At 43.4% G+C, this 26,132-nt stretch overlaps 1 protein-coding gene across 3 annotated transcripts in view; it reads right to left on the bottom strand.

Annotated features, from left to right (window-relative positions):
* The window catches only part of USP22 (ubiquitin specific peptidase 22), a 172,515-nt gene that overhangs the window by 39,995 nt on the left and 106,388 nt on the right, over nt 1-26,132 (bottom strand). For all 3 annotated transcript variants that reach the window (XM_060260527.1, XM_060260528.1, XM_060260529.1), the window contains 2 exons: nt 9,877-10,046; nt 129-276 (listed from right to left, as the gene is read on the bottom strand). In XM_060260527.1, the coding sequence (XP_060116510.1) occupies nt 129-276; nt 9,877-10,046 (318 nt within the window). The remainder of the gene's footprint in view (nt 1-128; nt 277-9,876; nt 10,047-26,132) is intronic.

Genomic DNA, 26,132 nt, shown 5'->3' with positions numbered 1-26,132 from the left:
AAATGATATTGACCTTGAGAGACCGAAGGTCTGATTCAGTATAATGCAACAGCAGGTGACCTGTGGCAGGTGACAGTGACTCATCGCCTTCAAAAGCGTCCCTGGAGGTGTCAAAGAAAATGCCTCACCTTTGCAGTGTCGATGTAGCACATCTAACGCAGCAATGAGGAACTCATGCGCATCCTGTTGCTCGTACCCTGCTAAATGCCGTGCGTGCGTCCATACCAGGTGCAGTAACCTATATGGAATGTGAGGAGATCGGTGCCCAGAGTAGAACTGCTCAGGAAAGGGATAAGAAAACAATAACAAAAAAAAAAAAACTTTGGTCAAGTACTATCTTTCAGCCTCCAAAGTACAGAAAAATATCTCATTTAGATGTGTGTGTGCATGTTAAGTGGCATCAAGTTGCTTCTGAATTATGGTGACCCTATGAATTAATGACCCCCAAAACATCCTATTGTTAACCAACTTGCTCAGGTCTTGCATACTGAGGGCTAGGGCTTCTTTCATTGAGTCAAACAGCTTTGGACTTTTCTTCTGAAACCATTCACATCAACAACTGAAGCTCTGTCCAGTTGCAACATTAAGAACAGCATTTCGATTTAAAGATCTCTAAAATTTGGGCTTCTGTAAACTGGATTTCAAAGATTAGAAAAATGCTTTTGAGAAAAATCACATGGTGCCCAGTGAGAGTTTTTAAGAAACTCATTCTCTCCCCACCCCCAGCAAAAACCCTCTTCTGTTTTTCCTCCACCCCACCAGAGTAGGAGGTGCTTCAGAAGAACCCCAGAAACATCACCTTTGGGTCTGCAGGGAATAGGCAGAAAGTTAGGTTTGCAATCACCCCAGCTTTTTGGACTGGCCCCACCATTGTATGGCAGCCAGTTTTGGTCATACTCCACTCCCCATACTCAAAATTCCAAAACTTCCCACAGGCTCAACAAGACTGGGGCGGAGGGGGGGCAATAAGATACAAACCAATGAAATACCATGCCCTTCCCTGCAGTCACACCCCCCCCCTCCAAATTACTGGCTGCTACTTTGAGGGAAAGGAGGAGGAAATGTATGATACAATATCATCCCATCAAGTGCTTCCGTAGCTTTGTTGCAGAAGGCATGTTGGACTGCTGTTCCCAGTAGTAGCCATCTGAATTGTCACATCTGGTCCCGTCCTCCACTTAATCAAACACAGGAGCCACCCTCCTTGGTCCATTTTAAAAGTGCATTGATCAGACAACGAAATGTCCAGTAGGTGGCTACACTGGCTCTCATTTTTTGGGACAACACACCTGGTCACACACCACTCACAGTTGTTATTTTGTCCTGTATTTTAACTTCTCATCTCCATGAAGAGCAGACAACGCATGAAATATCTTTCATTTCTTAAAACTAAGACACAAGCATTCCAGAGTTTTTAAAAGTAGACATTGCTATGCTTAGAAACACAAAAGCACGGTTCTTCCCTTCCAAAATTTGCTGTGACTTCAAAGCTTGCTGCTTTCTTTCTTTCTTTTTTTTTAATGACAAGATAGCCTCATTTGTTGTGTTTTATCTTATTCTATAGGAGCGATACAACTGCTAATTACCCATGACTGTCAGTCCTAGGTGGGCCACATTTGACGCATTTTTACAAAAAAGCTGAAAGCTCAGTTGGTGTTGTAGAAAAGGCAACCGGTTTCCCCAGGGCATTCCTTGCAGCTCCTGTTGTCTGCACCAGTGCTCAGCTAGAAATGCAGGAAGCCGCTGCCTGTCTGAGGTCTTATTCATGATGTAGTGATCCCTCCTGAGTTTCCCCAGGCCATGAAATCCACAGCGACGCATCACAAAAGAGAAAACACACAGACTGTCATCATTTCCAGGGCTATTCCTTTTGGCAACTTGAGGTTCAGCTAATTAATGGGTCCATGCAGATGGGAAGGATACTTGCTCCGATTGCCGGAGGAAAGAGTGCAGCCTTTCTAGCTCATCTCCTTGAGGCTTGCATAGGAATCATGCAACACACGCAACACAGACAGTTCTTTTCCTTGCACCGCTACACATATTTTTTGGCAAGAGACCACACTGCTGCACTGCAACAAGGCCAAAAAGGATCGATAAAAGCAGCTCTTGGATGCCAACGAGAATGACACAGAAGGACTGCAGCCCAGGCGTGGCAAACTGAAACCTGCTGACAAAGCTACCATGACAACATAATTCAAGAAGCCACAGCAATGAAACTCCTCGGGTGCCATTGCTCCTTGCAATTAGCCCCCAATGCTATCTGGTCACTCTGCCCAACAGCACTTGCTATAATTACTGCAGCCATCCAATTTTATATTATTTAGTGCTTCATTAGGATGAAAAGGATCCTTAAACAGCAGCTATCTCAAATTACAAGCTAATGCCATGCAGGAGGTACACATGCACCCAAGAACCATGCCTGGAGATGTGCGCCAGCTGAGAATAAGCCATGCTGAACAGGAAGCAACCATTCCCAAGTGTTTCATTCAGACCTCCTCCTCCACCCCCCCCCCCCCCCCAGCTTGAGTGTGATTCTAGTTCTTTGTGTACATTATTTTCAACAGATAAGCAAACTAGGAGACAAAACAGTCCCAGGACAGATGAAATTGAGTCTCTTTTTTTTTGAAATGCAAGGGCAGCACCGACTCCAGGACAGACAGCAGCAAGAGAAAGACAAAGAGGGGGCAGGGAGGGGTCCTAACAATCAGTAAATACACATGCTCGGATTACTGCTGAGCACACATTCCCTCCAGACAGGAGTCTGGTAATTCAGTGTTGAAACAATACAAAGCTGGAAGTGCTCTAAAAAAACACACTAGAGAATCCTGCTGGGCACAAACCGCAAGACTTCAGAATACATCAGTGCTCATCTTTACACCTGCCTGAGAAATGAAAGCTTCCTTTCAGGAAACTGACCGTCCTCATATAAATATCGAGCTAGAAATGGAGACTGTATAAGGAGCATGTTTTCTCTGCAACACTACTGCTCAAACTGGGGCAGCGTGGGCAGATGTGCACATTGATGCCATACTATTAATTGTGGTTAGGAGACTGCACACCATTTCCCCTCCTGAAGTGAACTCCCTACTCCTGCCTGAAGCACAGTTACAGGACACCACTAGCCCCATTCGCCTGAACTGTGCTTAAAAGGCTTTGCAGGCCTGTCCCAAAACTCAGGGTTAAAGAGGAAAAGAAGGAATTTGTTCCAGGGAAGGAATGGCAGATCACTTGAGATTTTCTGAATCTTAAGAAAAAGAAGGACTGCTTACTGCTTATTATGTCTGTCTTAAGCGCATGCAACCCTGGCCAGGATGGCTCAGGCTAGCCCAGTCTCATCAGATCCTGGAAGCTATGCAAGTTTGGCCCTTGCAGTCCCTGGATGGGAGACCACCGAAGAAGTCTGGGGTCACTATGCAGAGGCAGGCAATGGCAAACCATCTCTTGCCTTGAAAACCCTATGAGGTGACCATAAAACAGCTGCAACCTGATGACGCCACACACACAACCATATATGGGATTCATTAAAAAGCACACAGACACAAGGAGGGACAGTGGCTCAGTGGTAGAGCATCTGCTTGGGAAGCAGAAGGTCCCAGGTTCAATCCCTGGCATCTCCAAAAAATGGGTCCAGGCAAATAGGTGTGAAAAACCTCCGCTTGAGACCCTGGAGAGCTGCTGCCAGTCTGAGAAGATGGACCAAGGGTCTGATTCAGTATAAGGCAGTTTCATATGTTCAAGGATTAAGCCCAAAGAAGATAAGAACAACTAGTCCAAATTCCTGTACCAAAACCAGACCATCCATGCCACACATCCCAAATAGATTCAGGTGGGTAACTGTGCTGGTCTGAAGCAACAAAACAGAAGTTTTAGTCCAGTGGCACCTTTAAAACCAAAAAGGTTAAATTCTTTCCTGCACGCTCACTTTGTTGGTCTTCAAGGTGCCACTGGACTCAAACATTCCTAATAGCCATACCCATAGAAAATATTTATTTGTTTATTTAGACAATATACAGGCTGCCTCTCCAGAGGTTTGCTTCAGGCAGCTCAGGGTAAAAATAAATGCACTACAATCAGAAAAACAAGGACTGCCAACAATACCAGAGCAAGCCATAAACACAGCATTAAGCAGTCTAAATTTATAGCCATAAGACACCCCTCAGGTGAGAGACAGACCATAAAAACAACTAAAAGGATGGGATACTTCAATCAAAAAGGCCACTTAAAGAGAAATAATTCGGCCTTATGCCTAAAGGGCAGTAAATCAGGCACCAGGTGAGCCACAAATGCCACATGCCGCCACTGGAAAATCCCGGCCTCTGTTCACTACCTTTCTCACCTCTGCAGGTGGGGGCACAGAGAAAAGGATCTGAACTGGTGGGTCAGATGATATGAGAGGATGGAGTCCCTTAAAAGGCAAAAACTGGTGCGCTGTATGAACCCCAAAAACAAATGGCATCCGGTTCAGATCTTTCAGCATAGGGGTGATACGATCTCTGTATTTAGCCAAGTATCTCGGCATTCATTAAAAAAAATTAAGTTCAAACAAAAACTTGGGTGTGAATGTAAAAAGAGAATGTTTGATGAAATCTAAGAAGCCCAAGGGGAGACTGGGCAGGATTCCCACTGGCTGGAGATGGAATATTAATGCACCGCATAGAGCGTTTTTTCTTTTTTGGGGGGGGAGGGAGGGGGTGTTTAGCTGATTCCTAGAACTAAACAGAAGCAAAATAACATGCAAAATAAGACATACAAAAAGTGCTCAGTTAGTATAATTTTGTACCAGTTATGGAAGTCAACAGTGTGCTACAGACTTTTCACACTCCTTCTGAGCATACACCAATTTCTACGTCAAAGACTGCTAGAATCACAGAATCACTGAGTTGGAAGGGAACTCCAGGGTCACCTAGTCCAACCCATTACACTTCACAAATACCTCCCCTCACACACATACATCCCCAGTGACCCAGAAGATGGAAAAAACTTCAGGATCCCTTGCCAAACTGGCCTGGGAAAAAACTGCTGAGTGCCCTCAAAGGGGCAATCAGCATTTCCTTGGGTGTGTTTGAAAGGGCCACAAGAACTCCTCTGATTTAATTTCAACCCACTGGTTCTGGTCCAACCTTCCGGGGCAATAGAAAACAATTCTGCAGCCTCCTCTATATGACAGCCCTTCAAGTACTTGAAGATGGTGATCATAACACCTCTCAGTTGTCTCCTCTTCAGGCTAAACATACCCAGCTCCTTCAGCCTTTCCTCATAGGACTTGGTCTTCATACTCCTCACCATCTTCACTGCCCTCCTTTTGACACATTCCAGCTTATCTATAGTCTTCTTAAATTGTGGTGCCCAAAACTGAACACAATACTCTAGGTGCGGTCCAACCAGAGCACAGTAAAGCGATACCAGATCTGGACACTATACTTCTCTTGATACAGCCCAAAATTTAATTTCTTTTTTTAGCCACCACATCGCACTGCTGACTTATGTTCAGTGTATGGTCCACTAAGACCCCTAGATCCTTTTCACACATACTACTGCCAAGACAAGTCTCCCTCATCCTGTAATAATGCATTGGATTTTTTCTACCTAAACAAAGAACTTTACATTTATCCCTGTTAAAATTCTTTTTATTGGTTTTAGCCCAGCTTTCCAGCCTGTCAAGATCATCCTGTATCCTGTCTTCTACTGCAGGGGTGGCCAACGGTAGCTCTCCAGATGTTTTTTGCCTACAACTCCCACCAGCCCCAGCCAGCATGGCTAATGGCTGGGGCTGATGGGAGTTGTAGGCAAAAAACATCTGGAGAGCTACCGTTGGCCACCCCTGTTCTACTGTATTTGTGACCCCTCCCAATTTAGTATAATTTGCAAATTTAATAAGCATTCCCTGTATTCCTTCATCCAAATCATTTATAAAGATATTGAACTATGCTAGAGTACAAACATATCACAAACACACCAAAATTTCTCTGCCATGCCTATGTTCTGATTTCCTCATTCTGTCTGAGCAGACAAGCTTTTCTGAAATGTACAACTAAGGTCAAAGGTTAACACAAAGTACTTTTAAAAAACTGGACTGATTTCTTGAATCACCGTACCTCCAATTCTGATTTCTCTGTGATGTAAGAACAAAGCTGGCTCAGTTAACGTTTCTTCTTAAATTTGACATTACGGCAATAACGAAAAAAAAAAATAAGGAGCAATCCAGACAGTGCAACATCTAATGTCCAAACAGCACGAAATGCATATCTGAAGATCCTTTAGCACAGGAAAGTTAACAAAGAGCATATATGTGTGCTCTCTTTAACATTTTCTACTACTCCTATTAAAACTTTCAAGCCACAAACACGACATATTGCACTACTCTGCCTGCCGCCCCAAATCCCCTCGGAGAAACTGTACTGATGTGGATGGGCAACAACCTAACAAGGTACTATGAATAACTGTATGTTTGTGCATTTCCTGTAATCCCTCCATCACTTTTATTTCAGAGATGATTTGTCAGTCACACCACAAAAGAACAGTATTTTTGAAACGTAGAGAGATCCCCCTTGGGAACTACACCATTGCAGTAATTTCACTTGGTTGGCAAAAGACTGCAGAAAAAAAGGCAATTGAAGTGATTCAACTTGGTGAACAGATTCTGCTGTTTTAAATTTTTTTCTTAAATCAACTCCATGTTATAAAGAGGAATCGCTGGTTTCCAGAATGTGCGGTAGAGTGGATTATTTAACTGAAATGACTTTTGTGAAAAGGAACTGAGACAATTATAGCTATTAGGCCCCACTTACCTTATAGGGCAAAACAAAACATACAGATTTCATTCCACTTTAAGAGACTCTCTCTCTTAGATAAATAGAATGATATTTTCTGTTCTCTTATCCTCTTCGCAATAGACCAAAGGAGACATAGACAGTGCTTGAAAATTTAAGCAGAGGTTAAGGACTGGATGCAAAACCACAACCTGCAATGGATTTGCAATCATTTATATCAGGAGTCCCCCTTGGGACTCCTATGGGAGTCATGGTGCCCACCAACACCTTTCCTGGTGCCCACCAAGTGCTTTTAGAAAGTAGGCAGAGCTAGGTGGGGCTTTTGCCCAGCAGAGTTTCTGATTGGCTGTGCTGTTAAACAGAACTTCTGCCTGAAATGCTGAGAGATAATATTACAGTTACATATATCCTCACTTGCTGTCATTCTGTGTTCGGCTCCACCTCTGCTGGTGTCCTCTGCTTTGTGTCAAAATTCCAAGCTGCCCAAAGGCTCAAAAAGGTTAGGGGTCCCTGGTTTACATTAATGTGGTTATATCTGATTTGAATAAACATTATGACCAATTTCGCACTAGACCTTTAATCCTGGTTTAGCCCTGTCTCCAAACTGACATTCTACACTAGAAACAGAGAAACCAACTCTATGATTCTATAATTCTATGATTTTTGTGTAGAATGTCAGCTTAGGGATAGGGCTAAACCAGGATTAAAGATCTAATGCAAAATCAGTCTGTGTCTCTTTCAGCATCTCTGGCTGCTCCACTTGCAAGGTGAGATGCATGTCTCTCATTGGTATAGATCATCTTAGGGGGCAGGGAAGCTAAACTATGGTTTGACTGTGAGGTTATCGAGGAATAAGGCAGCAAACCATGATTACTATTCCATTTGTGCTGGGCCACTACATCTTGCTATCTAGAATCAGAGAACTGGTCTGAAGGTATTGGACTAGCTCCACACCGAACACTGAGCGACGTTGCCTTTGACCCACACTCAACAGTGGTTTTGGGGAGGAACACAGGATGCCGCTGCCCACATCACTAAACACTGCTGAATTGGGAAGGTGGACACAGTGCCCTTACTGAAAGGCATCAAGAGGTGGCAATAGACTGCCAGGGCCACAGTTGCAACATGGCATGCAACTAAGCAGCTAGCAGAATCTAAAGATAAAAGTAGTCCCCTGTGCAAGCACTGAGTCATTACCAACCCATGGGGTGACATCACATCATGACATTTTCTTGGCAGACTTTTTGTTATGGGATGGTTTATCGCTGCCTTCTCTCATCATCTACACTTTACTCCCAGCAAGCTGGGTACTCATTTTACCAACCTTGGAAGGATGGAAGGCTGAATCAGCTTTGAGCTGGCTACTAGAACCCAGCTTCCAGTGGGATTGAACTCAGGCTGTGAGCAGAGTACTGAAGTGCTGCAGCCTACCACTTTGCACCACGGGGCTCCTCAACAGAATATAGCATCAGCTAATGACATCATCAGCCCACACCAGGTTCTGCTAGCAATTCAGTAGCTACAGCCATGGCCTCAGCAGTTCTGTTGCCACCTCCCACCATCTTCCATTAAGGGTAGGGGCATTATGACCCCTCCAGTGGCACTGAGGTATTCCTATGAACTGCTGCTCTCTGCATGTTCACAAAAGACCAACCATGTACTCCATGGAGGAAGAGAAGTATTTAAATAAAATTACTGCATTTTGCCTCTCTTTCCCACTTACTTCTGCCCTACAAACATCCATCTGGCTGCATTTGATCTTCTGGTTCTCTAAAGAGTATTCTAAATAATCAAAAAATTACTTTCATTTCAATGTCTAATAGCTATATTATGCAATTCACTTGCACACCACTAAGAACTATTATTTAGAGACAAATTTAGATTAATAGTTTGAAGGTATTCACGGTGCTTAGGGAAGGCTTCTGGTTGCTCTCAACTAGGCTCTAACTGTGCATCACCGTTTCTTTTGAAAGGCTTTCTCCTGTCAGGAGACTAAATCAGCCATCATTTACATGCATGGCCAAATCACAGAAATACGTTTACATGTCTTTATTACTACAGGAAATAAACAAAATGAGAAATCTAGTAAAGGCATATTATTTTTGCTGGAAATTACATGGTAATTTCAAACCTGCCTTTTGAAAGAAAAGCAAACTGCTTTCCAAAATAGAAATCTGTAGACAAAGTGGCACTCCTACACAAAACAGGTACTGCTACCATGCAGATAAACGCCCTGCTATTTTCAGTGAGAGACTCCAGTGTGGTGTTTCTGGGGAGAATAATCCTGACACAATTTTCATAAAGTGCTTCACTACACATCTTGCCAGTTTCTTCCCAGTAAAGAGGAATGAGTCTACAACCAGAACAAGGCACCTTTCTCCTAATTAGTATTTAACTCTGTTTCAGCAATAGGAAATTTACTGTGTGAACATGAAGTCCTGTGGTGCCAGTACTTACGTATTTCCCCCGCAAAAAAGATGCAGATCACAAGAGCAGCTTCTCTTCAGCATGACTAATGAAAAACTAGTAGCATGGACAAGTTCTACTTTACACCACAGCATCCCGCCTCATACCATAGTTATGATACCCTTGCTGGGTTTTTTAATGCAATTACTATGCATGCTTGCACCCTACACCAATAAAGCTCAATTCAAACAACATAAAAGGTTAAAGATTTAATTATGGTTTGGTCTGATAGTCTGAATTACAGTCCATAACTGACTAGCAATCAAAAATCAGAAGCCAAGGTTTGAGATGTACTCCCAAACCATGGTTCATACCAGCTGCTGTTTAAAATGATATATGAATGACAGTGTTCTGAGTAGTTTGCCTCCAGTGGTTACCCCATGGCATATAAATGACAAAACCAGGAAGAGTGAAAACACAGCCTAGGTATCTTCCTGTGGTTGACAGGAACCATGGTTTGTTGTGATGCCTGCGCAGAAATCAAACTTAACAGTGCTAAAATCACTGTGCTAAAGTATGAAATCAAACAGTGCTAAAGTATGAAATCAAACTTAACAGTGCTAAAAATATAAAGCAGGCCGCATGAACATGCAACCTGCATATTATGAGAGAAGAGAAATCTCTCTATGAGATGACTCACCTCCTGAAAAAGGGTAGACATTTCACAGACCAGACATGAGCTGGGACTTTGCATTTCACATTTGTGTCTGTCGGAGAGGAAGAAATCTCGCAGTAGAGGAGTGTGGGTAAGTGCTTGGACAATACAGTTCATAAAACACGTGTTCCCAAGATTGATTAGCCCTCTGAGACCTATATAAAAAAAAGAAGACAGGAGGAGGGGAAAAATAATTATTGCTCTGTTTACAACCATAGTTCACTTCATTCTAAAACGGGGAAACAGACTATCATATTTCATGTACATCACTGCCAATTTAGGAATTTCTCTCCTCTCAGACAGATATTGTTGTTCCAAGAGCATCAAAAATCGTTGTCCCTTCTGCTCAAACCATTTTGAGTTTTACTCTCTTTTGATGGGATGATGAATGCCCTTGCTACTGAGACTGAGCTTTTGAGATGTAGCAGGCAGTACATCTACATAGACAAACATTTATGCTTCTCACTTAATAGCTTATTCAAAACAATTTGCCTGGAAGAATACAGTTCTGATTACATTTTAGAATACGTACACATGATACAATGCATGCTAAAATATGCTCAGACTCTGTGCAGGCTGAAATACGTTGCCACGTCCATATCATCAACTAGTTTATCTAATCTAGTAACAGCCTCTCTTTCTAAAAATGGTACAACAGATAACAGGCGTTTGTTTCCTCTGCTTCACATTTTGAAGAAAGGTTGGTGATAATGCCAACTGCGACAGAGTAGCAATTTTAATAATAATAATAATAATAATAATAATAATAATAATAATAATAATAATAATAATAATAATAATAATAATAAGTTTTTATTTATACCCCGCCCTCCCCGCCGAGGCAGGCTCAGGGCGGCTTACAGAGCATGATACAATATCATGGTACAATAACAGATAAAATCAATCAACAATATAAATACAAAATATAAATTAATTTTAAAAATAAGCTAAAACAATACAGTGGTGCTACAGTCTCTATTTATCTTGGCAGCGTAATATTCATTCTGGTTACATCTTAAAGGCTTCTTGGAAGAGGGCAGTTTTGCAGGCCCTACGGAACTGGTTGAGATCCCGTAGAGCCCGCACCTCCTCCGGCAGCTGATTCCACCATTGGGGCGCTTTTATAGAGAAGGCCTGCTCCCTAGTTGTTTTAAGTTTGGCCTCCTCAGGCCCAGGGATTTCCAAAAGATTATGTGAGCTGGTACGCAGTGCTCTCTGGGGAACATATGGAGAGAGGCGGTCCCTGAGGTAGGCAGGTCCTCGGCCATATAGGGCTTTATAGGTGATAACCAGCACCTTGTAACGAACCCGGTATACAATTGGCAGCCAGTGCAGTTCCCGCAGCCTAGGCCGCACGTGTTCCCACCGAGGTAGTCCCACTAGTAGCCTGGCTGCTGCGTTCTGCACTAGCTGCAGTTTCCGCGTTCGGTACATGGGCAGCCCCATGTAGAGGGCATTACTGTAGTCCAATCTCGAGGTGACCGTCGCATGGATCACTGTTGCCAGGTTGCCTCGTTCCAAGAAGGGGGCCTTGTTCCAAGAAGATGAAAAAAGGCGGATTTGGCAGTGGCTGCTATCTGGGCCTCCATTGTCAAGGAAGACTCCAGTAGCACTCCCAAGCTCCTGACTTCACGCACTGGTACCAGTGGCGCCCCGTCAAAAGCTGGAAGGGGGATCCCTCCTTCCGGGGTGCTGCGGCCTAGGCAAAGGACCTCTGTCTTCCCTGGATTCAATTTCAACCCGCTCAGCTTGATCCAATCAGCCACGGCTTACAATGCCCGGCCCAGCTACCGATCAATAGATAGAGCTGGGTGTCATCAGCATACTGGTGACAACCCAGCCCATGTCCCCGGGCGATAACATTGGAGAGAGAACCGCCCCCTGAGGCACCCCACAATTAAGTGGGTGCCTCTGAGACAGCTCCCCCCCAATCGCCACCCTTTGTCCCTGACCTTCAAGGAAAGAGGAAAGCCGCTGTAAGGCTAACCCCTGAATCCCTGCGTCGGCGAGGCGGCGGGTCAGCAGCCCGTGATCGACCATGTCGAACGCCGCTGATAGGTCTAGCAACAGCAATACCGCCACACCGCCTTTTACGGTCAGTGTTCCTCCGATTTGTCATTATATAGTGACTCAGTAGCGAAGGCATCTTGCTGGACTTTCTAAAAAGTGCTTAAAGCTGCGATGCTTACCTGGGAGTAAGTTCATAATGGTCCTTACTTATGGAGCAAAAGTTCTGTACTTGTTCCTTAACCCTAGAGACACCAGCACGATCAATCCAACACCAAATGCATTGCTTTTTATGCAGTGCTGTACCAACTAAAAAGGACTGCAAGTCAGACAATCCCCTAGACTTGGGAGCCATGGGAGTTTATAGGTGTCTTAATACCTTCCTGGCCTGATGTTATCATATAAACTCACAACTCTTCATCAGAAGCAAATCAACCAACAGAATTTTCTTATCCGGACAAGGCAATGAAGAATTCCTAGGAATTGGAATTAACTTAAGTCACTCATGCACACCCCTGTAGGAATGAGGGGAAAATGGCTGCGTGATAACATGCCTGCTGATGGATGATTCTGAGGAGGCAACATTGTCATCAGGGAACAGATGCCATCCCCTCAAAACTCCTAAAAAATAAGAGCTGAAGGGGGTCCTAAGCAGCTATTTTCTAAACTCCCCCCCCTCAGCTGTTCTAATTACACAGCCCAAAAATTCCATTCATCATCAAATTGAGATGGTTTATCCCAAGAATATGAAATCTGGCAGCCATGAATCGATCCAGTAAGCGTGCTATATGACCAAAGTTTGCTGAAGGACAGCCAAGTTGTAGCAGTTTAAAATCCGTAACTTGATGTCAGTATTCGAATGTTTTTAAGACCATCTTTTTGCCCGTCTAAAGCATAATCTTTCCTTTTGCCGGGGTTCTTGCGCATTTAGTACTATTCTTTTATGCAACTGAAGTGCTTTGCCTAGTGCTGCCTCACCCAGAATCCATACTAGCAATGGTTTTGTGTAATCTCAGCAGCTGCAATAAGCTTCAGTTTTCTAAGAATGCAGTTTGGGAAGCTAGGAGTAGACTATCAATCTGTCCTACAAAAATTCAACACAACAGCAAAACCAAGATCACTCAAAATAATGAAATAGCTTTCATAACATCCAAGAACTTGGTTAAGAAGTCCTTCGGCTCCGTTCGTTAGGAGGGTGTACAGTTTTGTTGCTGACCCAGATCAGCATACACCACTATGCTAAACAGCACGCCAGAGTTTCAGTTCATGGGTTCTCAAGATCAACCCAGCAGCGTTCCTGTCAACATGACCTTACCACCTTAGTGATCCATTGCTTCTATCCATTCACAAAGCTCCCCATCTGATGAGAAACTCACTGTCGTTAGTTATTCCAAAACCTCTTGTCTGCTGGTTATTTTCTCACTGTGGTTTCCAGTAAAAAAAAGAACTATCTTGTGCAGGTTACTCTTCTAGTTCAAGTGCTTCTGCTGCACCGTAACACTGCAAAGGTTCGTCATGTGAAGTGTTAGAAAAGTTGAATTTTTTTTTTTTGAAAAGTGAGTATTCAAATGGAGGGAGGCTTGAGGAACAGAGTTCTGCCTCAATACATTCTCCAACTAGAATGTGCACAATTCATTTCAGGTGCACAAGTCAAATCAAGCACATCAGCACCACTTTGATCGCATACATTTTCTGTGTCGCACAAGTATAGAAAAGGAGCACATGCTGGAGGAGAAAGAAAGAAACTTGGGATGTCATCCCAAACTGACAAAAGGATCACTGCACAAGGGGATAGTCACAGAAAGAGCTGTCCCTGCCCTTATAGACTTTATCAAAAGTAGCTAGTTCTGGGGTGGGGGTAATTGTAGCAAGCCCCAGGCTCCAAGAGCCACTAGCTAGTCCACACCCAGCCTGCGGAGAGCCACTAGCTAGTCCACACCCAGTTTCTGAAGCATCTTCTGTCTTTACTGTGTTTTTCCCAAGGAGAAAGTTTGAGGAAGTGGCTTCAAGAAACAGGAAGTTATGGCATTTTAAAAGTCCAAATATTTGTAGACCTTCTCTTTACCCAAAGGGACTCGAAGATGAATGAATGACTGGTGATGAATTTCACGGTGATAAGTTTCCTAGAAATGGCTAGCTTGAGACGAGCACTTTGATCTAAAATTATAGATACTTCTAGGACTACTTTGAGAAATTCTTTCCTGAATGCAGGCTGTGGCCATGACCTATGTGATACAGTAGCTACTGCTGCTTGTAGAGCCTTTTGAATGCGCTTTTGAATATTTTGGAAATCTTGTATCTTGGACTTATGTAAAAAAAACAAAACAGATAGGTTTTTTGCATATATTTATTGAAAACTGCATGTTACACACTGGTGACCTCAGCCCATTTTATATATTGGTTCATCTTCTCAGTATCACTCCCATTACTGATCTAGAACTACACTTCCTCCTGCTTCTAAGTGAGGTTTATTTAGTTCCATTGCCTAATTTAACCTCATAATGAGCTTGTGTGGTAGATCACTATTCTTTTACAGGAGGAAGAACCAAACTCAAGTGCCATTTTGAACAGTAGCAAAGGCCCCAGCTAAGCTGAGGCGTCAGTCCAATTTACCTAGGGTCCAGCCCAGTACTAGCCACTAGAATCGCAGTGTGATGGGTCTGTTATCAGAATCCAGCTAACTAATGGCTGACCAGCTTGTAAAAGCTATACTGGTCATTATTTTTGCCAATAACAATATTCAGAGATTGTGATTCTTGTAGTCAAATGCCAGCCTGATGAATTGGTACATGGGTAAACCTGAAACACACAAAAACAGGAATTAAATCCAAATATAAAAAGTAATATACTAGTCTTTAAAAGAGGCTCTAAAATTCAAGCCTTGGGACTTACCTGGGGGTGGGAAATCAGCTGGATTATACAGGTAAAGTAGCAACAGCTTATTTTGTGCCACCATCTGAGGAGAAACCATAAACTCAATTCAGTTGAACATTACACACCAAGAATGCATACATTCTGCTTGAAATGAAGACACCATCCTTCCTTACCTTAGGTGGGCAAAACAGGCAAACTTCACGTATCGTCATGTTCAATGGGACCACTACAAACTATCCATATAGAGAACTCCTGGAGCAGAACAAAAAGGGATCCAATGCAAAACTCTGTGATCAAACAAGGTAAAAGGTTATCTGGGTATCACGCTGGGCTGTTCTATAATGCCATTCAATGGCTCACGGAAAGCTACTCTGACCATTGCAGTAAATGGCTGCAGGACTTTAAAAATTGGTTTTGTGTATCCACTGCAGCTCTGGATTATGTGCCCACAGTCGCATATGCTTGACATAAGAACATAAGAGAAGCCATGTTAGATCAGGCCAATGGCCCATCCAGTCCAACATTCTGTGTCACACAGCGGCCAAATATATACACACACACACACACACTGTGGCTAATAGCCACTGATGGACCTCTGCTCCATATTTTTATCTAACCCCCTCTTGAAGGTGGCCATGCTTGTGGCCGCCACCACCTCCTGTGGCAGTGAATTCCACATGTTAATCACCCTTTGGGTGAAGAAGGACTTCCTTTTATCCATTTTAACCTGTCTGCTCAGCAATTTCATTGAATGCCCACGAGTTCTTGTATTGTGAGAAAGGGAGAAAAGTACTTCTTTCTCTACTTTCTCCATCCCATGCATCATCTTGTAAACCTCTATCATGTCACCCCTCAGTCGACGTTTCTCCAAGCTAAAGAGCCCTAAGCGTTTCAACCTTTCTTCATAGGGAAGGTGTTCCAGCCCTTTAATCATTCTAGTTGCCCTTTTCTGAACTTTCTCCAATGCTATAATATCCTTTTAGAGGTGCGGCGACCATACACCAACAATGAGTGTGACTTAATTGAAAATTCAAACTTAACTGCTAAAGTAAGTCTCCTTTTGCTGTTTGCAATTGTTCCCAGTCACATGTATCTCTATCTAAAAAAAACAAGGCTAAAAAGCAAGAGTGGGTGACTGCACAAAGATTCAATTTAGTAGAAATAGAATAGTGCCATCGCCAGGATTTTTTTTTTATCTTCTGTAATTTACCTCTGGTAAAATCACCCTCTGCACCCCAACTTCTGCTTAACCTCTTTCAAGATGAAGAGATGAGTTGTGCAACACAGAGATGACATCTGTATACTCCACTGCTGGGATTCAAATAGTTACAGTAGCCACACCCAAGGCTTGCTTGTATTGTGACCTTGGGGGGGGGGGGGGACATTGAACAGCAGCCCCCTCATGGCATATAACCAAATTTCTGTAAACTGCAAAAATCGTTTGCTGTGCTGCACTGGCAGAGTTGAGGAGCTGTTCAACGAGGCACTCCTATGCTCACATTAAAAAGTCTCCATTCACACATACACCCCAAGTCACTACCAACACAAACTTGTAACTGTGGTGGATCCTAAACTACAGGAGGTGTTTCTTGTTCAAGAGCAGTTTTTTTTATAATATAAAAAATGCATCCTGGAGGGCAGGGTTAAGTTTTCCTCATTCTCAGCCTTTAGCCAAAGGAAGAATCTGGTGTGGTCAGGTCTGGGGTGAAGTCTCATTATTTCATCTCTCAGACCAAAAGTTTAGAGAACACTTGGGAAAGTGGAAGGTGAAAGACAAGGCCTGAAACATTCTGATAGCATGAGGGATGCAAGATCTGATACTCAGTATGCACGATCCTCCCTAGCTCAGAGTTTGCAAGGTACCTCAACTTCAGCCTGACTGGGACCTGACCACACTACTCAAGAGCACACATCCAAGTTTTGTATCTCAAACTCTCGTGTTTCCGCCCCCCCCTCAAGTATTAACATTTTCTGAAATAAATGAAGATTACAGAAAACCCAAGGTATGGGTGTGATTTGCTCTTACAAGTCCCAGACTCTTTGAAAGACCAGCAGACAGAAGCTGGAAATGCTCCTTGACAATATAAAAGCCACAGTAGAGAGGGCAATCTATCTTCACTGAAGCCAGTGGGAAAAAAACCCAGAGTTTTAATTTAGCTAGCATGCACTCAGAAAGAGAATAACAAAGGGGTGTGTGTGTGTAAAGTCTTCCTTCAACAGCAACAAACTGACAACTCTCCCAGCAAGTTTACATGAAGGCTGTATTCAGATACCCCAACAAGCTGCTACAGCACAAACACAGTTAGCTGATGTGTTTGTAGGCATGCCTCACTCTATCCTCCATCATGCAGAACTTGTTTGAACCCTTCCCTCTTTCATCAAACCCCAGCTGTGCCATAATAAACTGGAGCTTGTTTGGCCTGCACAAGTGAAGATTTTAGAATCCTGGCTTGCATGACATGAACCCCCATAGAGGTTCAGTTGCATTCAGATGCCTGTGTTGAACTGAAGCTCCATCATGCCAGGAAGGGGTTGACCACGTTCTGTGTGCTGGGGGTGGGGGGGTGGGTGGAAAGGGTTACAGTAATGCACATGAGCACAGCAGCAAAGTGTGTTCATGACTAACCACGTTTAACTGACGCTTACTGGGATGGATGCTGGAAAGTGATCTAAGCTAAGAAAAAAAATTATACAGTCTTTTTACCCTTATCTAGATAGAAAACCCAGTTAGACCAGAAGAGCAACTCAGACAGAATATAACACTCTTCAGGCTTTTGAATACTACCTGCCTGAAGTTAACATTCCCTGCTAAACTGTAATCTCAAGGGCTGCTTTTAAAATCTGTCATACAGATTTCTAGTTCCTATGTTTATTAAGTGTATGGACAACTGTTGATCTGCAACTGTTTGGTGATGGCAAAACTGTACTGGGTATGTCTCAAGAGAGCCAAACATAAAACATGGAATCTCTTGGCAGCTCAGAAGCATCAACTTGGCTGGTTCATTGCTTGGTGACTGTTACATCAAATGCTGCACGAACAGGCCATCACAGATGTGACTGCCACAACAACAGCATTCATAACATTTCACATAAGGCTTCCTACCCTGAATCTGATCATGCATTCAACTGCCAGCCATCAAGAGTAATTAAGCAATGTATTGAGCATGCATGTGTGAACAAATCCTGAAAAACCTACCAGGATACCTTTCCTCTTTGCAGACTCTATGCCAGATTTTGAAGCGACACACTTAGAGAGCTGGAGACCATGCAATGAGTGCAGAAGCCATAGCCAGGATTTCAAATTTGGTGGGGCACATAGCCACTATTTATGTCTGGAAGGGCCAGAGGGCTGCCCGGTTTCCTGTCCAGGGCTCAGGTCCAAATTGAGAGAAAGAGACAGAGACACCAAGAGGGAACCTCCCTGCACCCCAGCAGGCAACAGGCTTGGAGGCGGGGAGGCAGCCCAGAACAAGGCCAGGAAGCAAACCCAGGGAAAGAAAAAGAAGAAATTGAATTTATACCCTGCCCTTCACTACCTGAAGGAGTCTCAGAGCGGCTTATCTTCTCCTTTCCCTTCCTCTCCCCACAACAGACACCCTCAGACCATGAAGTGAGTGGAGCTAAGAGAACTCTCCAAGAACTGCTCAAGCAGAACAGCTCTGAGTTATGACTGACCCAAGATCACTCCAGCAGTTGCATGTGGAGAAGTGGGGAATCAAGCCCTGTTCTTCCAGATGAGAGTTTGCGCATTTAACCACTACACCAAACTGGGAGGGAGGGGGCTGCAACTGGCAGGAGCTGGGCTCCTCCTCCACTTGCTCATCACCAGCCAGCTCCCCCTCTCTCCCCACTCCAGAATGCATCTGTGGGTGGCATGCAGACCTCCTCCCAGGCCCAGCTGCAGGCCCGGGGGGGGGCCTCTCCTGCCCACACCCTGCTGGGCTTCTGCTTCGGCTCCTGATTTTGCTCCTCCCATTGGGAAAGCTGTCAAAGCAGCTGCATGGAACTGAAGCCCCCTCTCGCCGAGATTGCACAAAAGAGCAAGAGAGAAGGTGACAGTGGTGAGCGGCGCTTGAGAATTAAAATTGGAAAGGGAGATGGGAGATGGGAGACTCAGGGGAGATGAGGGATTGTGCTTGGTGAGGCTGGGAACTTGGCATTGGAGGGAAAGTAGTGTGGCTGGGACCCCAAGGGCCCCACCATAGCTATGGGCCTGCATAATATGATTCTGCTCTCATGGCAAGTTCAAATCCTAGACCTCTCTTACAGCACCCAAATTAGTTCCAGTCACCATTGACTCCATCTGTGCTTAACATAATCCCAAGAGGCAGTGTAAAAAACCGGTCAGGGTCAGCTTGGGTGGGTGACCACTAAGAATTTTTCCCTGTCACCTTCCCTCAGGCACCCACACAGAAATCCTGTCAGAAGTATAAAAAAATAGGCACCAAACATTTTAAAATTTTAAAAACCGCAAAAGAATATTCATTGGTTCACAAAAGGCAAGGAAAAGGGATAAAATAATATTAATTAGTTGTCTTAAAAACAAATCAGTTGTCAGGCAGGTGGTTGGCAAAATAATCAATCACTAAACACTAGAGGTTTGTCAGGCTGAGATACTAATATAATTATGAATAGGCAGACTTTAAAACTATTTCTATTTTTTATTTGGACAGGCAGGCAGTGCCTTCTTGACACTAAGAACACTTTGCAGAGTTGATAGTCTAGCCCTATTCTCAGGCTTTACAAATCATAAAAATAATAAACTGACATTCACTCTTTGCCACTCACACTGAGGACTCCTGACCTGTGCCAGATAAAGTCCCTTACATACACACTAGCATACAGAACTCACACCTTTGAAAGCTAAAAACCAGCCCCTCACTCCTGGTGTGTCCCACCCAGCTAGATTCTTAGTCTGAATCTTGGGATTCCTTTCTAGCCACCAGAATCCAATCCTTCCTTCAGAGTGTTTGAGTGTTCTCAGTTTAACTAGGGAGTCTGCCCTGTGTTCTGACAAAACTCCACAGAGAGTTTCTCCTCACAGAAGGTGCCAGGTTTTGACCCCTTCTGACTAATAACTCTCTCTCTGACAGAAGCTTCTTATTCAGTTCTGTCCACTCAAGGAACTCAGCCCCTCTGGCTGTTCTCAGCTCCTTCCAGTCGCTTCACAACAACAACTGATTAGCTTCAGTATCCAAGTCAGTTCCCAATTCACAGACAGCGATCATTAAATTAAACTGCACGAGCATCAGACTCCTTAAGTTGTTCTGATGAAGAATAACCAAGCAATTCTCCAACACCATTCAATATAAACAGGATATTGCATTTTGGACACGGAACAAGGACAAACAGGAGCAGAGAACTAAAGATATAATGCAGACTGGGTCTGTTTTGACTGAGTAAGCAAAATATGCATGCAGGAGGCCTAAACAGAGTGGCTGGGATATGCAGCGGGTATCTGAGTTCCTGCATTTCATCCTACCCTGGGCCCTCCAGTAGAAACACTGGAGACATTTCAAGCCTGCAGCCTTGTAAATCAATAGTGAAGGAGCTCTGCAGTGACCTTGCATCAAACTGTGCACCTTCACTTAAAATCAACGCCAAGAAGTGTTTTTAACAGCACTGGACTGAAGGCACAGCAGGGTGAGTCTGCAAAAGGTAGCCAGCAGGACAACAACACTGTTTCATAATGTTCTTAAGGTTGTTTGGCTGCAAACAGTCTAGATTCAAGCAAAAACAAAAAAAAACCCACCTCTCTAGGGAAAAGAATAAGACTCTCTTTCTGGCTCAGTTACATTATCAGAAGCAAATATACGCCTAAATATTAGAGACTCTAAGCATCAAATCCAGCCTCCTTCACAAATAGCCTCCTAGAATGGTGTGTGTTTTAGAGGCAGTGTTCTTATTTCAGGACAAGGTAGCCAAAAGGAATAGGACACAGCACGTGACCAGAAATGTCTTGTGTTAGCCTCCACCAGTCTCTGACAGGCGCACCTCACAGCTCTGTGAGACATCCCAGGCAACCCTTCTTGCACTGTGGGGCTTTGCTATTTAGGGTGGATGAGAGTGGCCCTGCAAAGATTTAACTCTCCTAACAAGAACCAGATCTTGCTATGTGGCATGTAGAATCACAGAATCATGGAGTTGGAAGGGACCTCCAGGGTCATCTAGTCCAACCCCCTGCACAAAGCAGGAAACCCACAAATACCTACCCCAAATTCACAGGATCTTCATTGCTGTCAGATGGCCATCTAGCCTCTGTTTTAAAACCACCAAGGAAGGAGAGCCCACCACCTCCCAAGGAAGCCTGTTCCACTGAGGAATTGCTCTAACAGTCAGGAAGTTCTTCCTAATGTTGAGCCGGAAACTCTTTTGATTTAATTTCAACCCACTGGTTCTGGTCCTACCTTCCGGGGCCACAGAAAACAATTCCACACCCTCTGCTATATGACAGCTTTCAAGTACTTGAAGATGATGATCATATCACCTCTCAGCCGCCTCCTCTCCAGGCTAAACATCCCCAGCTCCTTCAACCTTTCCTCATAGGACTTGGTCTCCAATCAAATATAAGTAGAATGTGTAAAAAGGGGCCACTGGCTACCCATCAATACATATGAAGCTGCCTTATTCAAACTGAGATTAAAACAGCTCTTTGCTGAAGATGGTTTGTTAGTGGCTTTAAATTGAGATACCCAAAGATCAACTTGGATGAAAGCCCTGAATGAGAAACTGATTAAATTCAGAATGCCAATTGATTATATTTTTGAGATGGACAAAACCAAAGCATTTTCTCTGATCTTACAGTGACAATTCTGTCTTACTGTGCCAAGAACTGGGGAATATGAAGCAAGGAAGAATTTGTGGCTAGTCCCTCTAACTTGATTATGTGCAATTTGCAGTAGCAAGGTTAAGAATAATGGCAGGGTCAATGTAGAGGTAATTAGGGTAATCAGGTCCTTTCCTTTGACAACAAGCAGCAGTCTGGGCACACTTTGGGAGGGGGATATTTGCCTGATGATTAAGGGCTTCAAGTGGCACTAAAAATACTGATCAGTGCAAAGTACTTCACTGCCAGAAGGACCCACAAGGTGCTCAAGCAACTCCAGACATGAGAGTCACTCACTTTTCAGCAATGATGTCACAAACAAGAACAGAATCGTGCCTTATAAGATGGAAACTCAGTATGCAAAAAGATCTCCATGGTACCATCAATGATACAGAACACAAATCCCCTGGAAACAGGAAAAATGCAAGGTTTGGTAAAGGCACAAACATTTGAAAGACTCAGGCTCACAGCTTCACTCATCTCAGCAGGGCCTCCTGCCAGTGCCACCCTGCAAATGGGCAAGATCAAATCTACTGCTCATCAGCTTCGCTGGCTGCCCTCAAGTTCTAGTCCTTTAGAAAAGGAGGGGATTTATCTCTGTCAACTCTCTCCACCCCATGCATAATTTTATAAATCTCTCCCATGTCCCTCTTTGTCATCTTTTCTAAACCGAGAAGTCCCATATTCATAGGGAAGGCATTCCAACCCCCTAATCATCTTACTTGCCCTCCTTCTTCCAGCTCTGAATGGTTCAGGAAGTTGCTTTAATGAAGGGAAAACGATTGCGGAGTATTCCACTATATAAGTATAATCTGCTTGCTGTATGTATTAGCCTGCTCTCTCTGCATTGTCTTATGCTTATGTAATGATTTTCTGCATTGCTTTACCATATCATTGTGACACCAATCTTAAAACTTGCTAAGGCTCAAGAGTGCCACCTGCAGCGTCTGGGATCTTGGGCCCTTCTATTAGAATGAGCTATTCATTTCCATTCAACGTTGGACCATTTCCTACTCTAAAGATCATGTCCAGCATTTTTTGCTTTGTTAAAATATCTGTAATCCTTTGCCAAATACATTACTTATTTGATGTCACAGCCTACTGAGTGCATCAACTTGTGCTGTGTAATCCATCTTGAATCTTAGTAAGAAAGGTGAGCTATAAATAAGCATAAGTTAAATAGCGAGCATCTAGTGCTGTAAACAGAACACTTTCAAACTAATCTGAATGGGGTGTGTGTGTTACCTTACTAATGTGTACAGATGAGCAAATATTAAAGACAGGTGCCTGCACAAGTCTAACAGCACGGAAGCATGAACAGGATTTCCCACCTGCAGTCAGGAAATACAGTCCATGATCACGGAAATAGAGGCTTTGTTTCATATTTGTGTGCTGTGAACTTGGGACTGTTTGACCCATAGGACATTTAGAAAGTCCAGCTGGGAAGGAAAACAAATACAAAGCTCTGCAGTTCTGTATACATCAAAGCATATTCAGACCTACGTGGGCAGAATTCCTTCAATGTAATAACGCATTCATGTGGTATATGGCGTATAGACATAAAATCTTCAGCAGCTATTATAGTCTTTTAGAATAAAACACAGTTGTGTACCCAAAACAAGTAGTGGGAAAAAAACTGATAAAGTTGTAATTATGAGCAATTGATGTTGCTATTATACCCCCCAAGAGAGCATTGTGCTCAGTAGATCAACATCTGTTGGTGGTCCCTGGCGTGAGAGATGTCCAGCTGTCCTCAACCAGAGCGAGGGTGTTTTCTACCCAACCTGGTGGAACTCCGCCAAACACTATCCATGCCCTGCAGGATCTGATACAGTTCTGCAGGGCCTGTAAGACAAAGTTCTTCTGCCAGGCTTTTGGCTGAGGACAGGGCGATGACTTCTTCATCCTCCTCCTCTTTCTGGCACTCCCACACTGGGTGAGACAGTGGCACTATTAGAACTTTTAGTGCCATATTTAGGTTATTTATTGTGCTGCTGATTTTATCGGGTTTTTATTTATGTATTTATGATGTGTTTTAATGATGCATTTATGTATTGTGTTGTTTGCCACCCTGAGTCCTGTCCTTTGGGGGAGGGCGGTTCTGAATTTATTTAATACATTTTCATTATCTCAGAAGCCAGGCACAGAAAGTGAAGGAAGTAACTGAAGGAAGGGGCTGTGGCTCAGTGTTAAAGCATCTTCACAGCATGCAAAAGGTCCCAGGTTCAATCCTTGGCATATCCAGTTAAAAGGAATCCAGGCAATAAGTAATGTGAAAGACCTCAGCCTGAGACCCTGGAGAGCTGCTGCCTGTCAGAGTAGATAACACTGACCTTGAGAGACCAATGGTCTGGTTCTGTATAAGGCATTTTCATGTGCTCATAATGTTCATGTGAAATCAACAATTAGTCACAATATCCCATGGCCAAAGAAAATCACCAAAATCAGTCAAAAGAACATCTGGATTTTCGTTCTCCATCCTCATTGCTTACTTACTTGTGTGTGTGTGTATGGGGGGGATCTTAGGGAGGAAAGCCTTAGTAGAACATTTCATAACTAAACTTTTTAGCCAATGCTCTGAAGTGTAGAAACACCCAGGGTATAGAATCACAGAGGTCAAAGGGACCTCCAGGGTCATCTTGTCCAACCCCCTGCACAATTCAGGAAACTCACAAATACCTCCCCTCCCACGTCCCCAGTGATCCCTGCTCCATCCCCAGAAGATGGCAACCTCCCCCCCCCAAAAAAAAACCCTGACCCTCCAGGATCCCAGCCAAATTGACCTGGAGAAAAATTGCTGCCTGACCCCAAAGTAAAGAACAACAAGTTCCTGGGTATGTTAGAAAGAGCCACAAGAACTAAGCACTGACAACCCTTCCCACCCTCCTTCTCATGATCTGCCTCAATTCACAAAATCAGCATTGTTGTAAGTTTGCCATCAAGCCTCTGTTTAAAAACCTCCAAGGAAGGAGAGCTCACCACCCCCCGAGGAAACCTGTTCCACTGAGGAACAGCTCTAGCTGTCAGGAAGTTCTTCCTAATGTTAAGTCAAAAACTCTTGATTTAATTTCAACCCATTGGTTCTGGTCCAACCTTCTGAGGCAATAGAAAACAACTCCACACCATCCTTTATATGATATACCTTCAAGTACTTGAAGATGGGGTATTAACAGCATCGAGATTCATATTTAAAAGCAACACCCTACAAGTGCAGATTTGGGTCCCTCGTAACACAGAAAGCCATGTATGATGGAGAAGCAAGGAAACCATCTGTCCTCCTAGATACCACCAACACCCATGTGAACATCTGCATAGGATTGTGTGTGTAAAATCCAAAGTACCTAGGTTCAAATTATGGAAACAATATCCCACATATAACCCAGGAGTGGAATGCATAACTGGTTCCTTCATGCACATATCCCCATGCAACCATTATGTCTCTGTGTGGTCATCTGTTGGGACAGAAGAAAGGACAGACACAACTGGCAGACGGGATCGAAAGGTCCTTGCTGTGAGTGGCCTCTAAGAATAAGAAAAATTCTTGGAACCAGTCTTCACACAAAAACATTCATTATCATCATTACTGTTTAATAAAAGCTTATCCTCCTTCAAGAGCTTTTAACATACAATGTGCCCCTTAGATTAACACTTGACATGGAAACTTAAATCTAACGCTAATACACACTCACCAGTCAGAAAACCCAGGCAGCTTCTGTAGAGAGATCAGAACCTAGACATGTCTTTGAAGTTCAAATGATAAGATACTCAGAAGTACTTCTGGATAGAAAATGCTTGTGCAGGAGAATGAGAACTTTTATAAAAGAAAAGAATGCATGACAGGAATCCTGCAACCAGAATCAAAACCTTGGGCAGATGGTATTTTTTAAAAACCAGACTTTACTTTTACTAAATTGACAAAAATGAAATTCATCCCCCAAATTCCTTCCCTCAACCATAGCCCAGTAGCTTAGCATATGTTGCTAATAGATTTCTAACACTGCTCACAACAGATTTTGTATTTCAAAAACTGGCCCGTTGCCAACAAAATGTATTTGTGTGTCTTCAAATATATTAATATGCACCATGTGGCAATATGCACATTTTACTTCTAAAACTTGTCGAGCACCAAAGCCATATCATACCATTTTCATTCTTCTCTTAACTTTCCCACAATGACCTATAACACTTCTCCCACCATACATTCTATCTCACTTCTCACCTCCCATTCATTTTTACTCAACCTCTTTCTAACTCAGACGCACATTCTCCCTTTAACTAAATACAGCCCACACAGCACACCTTCTCTACACATACACCACCTTCATATATAACACACACCACACAAACACCAGTATTTACTACTATTCACCATTCCCTCTCACCCATTCAGTCTCTATAATTCATTGGATAACTTATAAACAAATAATCAAATATCACTCTTCAGTTCAACAGAAATTTTAAACTTAATGTTCTTCAACCAGTTCTTCCTCTTTACTCTTCTTCTACATCTCCTCTTTCTTCTTCCTTTCTTTCC

This window comes from Heteronotia binoei, chromosome 20 (assembly GCF_032191835.1).
Source record: "Heteronotia binoei isolate CCM8104 ecotype False Entrance Well chromosome 20, APGP_CSIRO_Hbin_v1, whole genome shotgun sequence".
NCBI lineage: Eukaryota > Metazoa > Chordata > Lepidosauria > Squamata > Gekkonidae > Heteronotia > Heteronotia binoei.
Note: the sequence above shows the minus strand (reverse complement) of the source record. Positions and strands in the feature narration are given on the sequence as shown.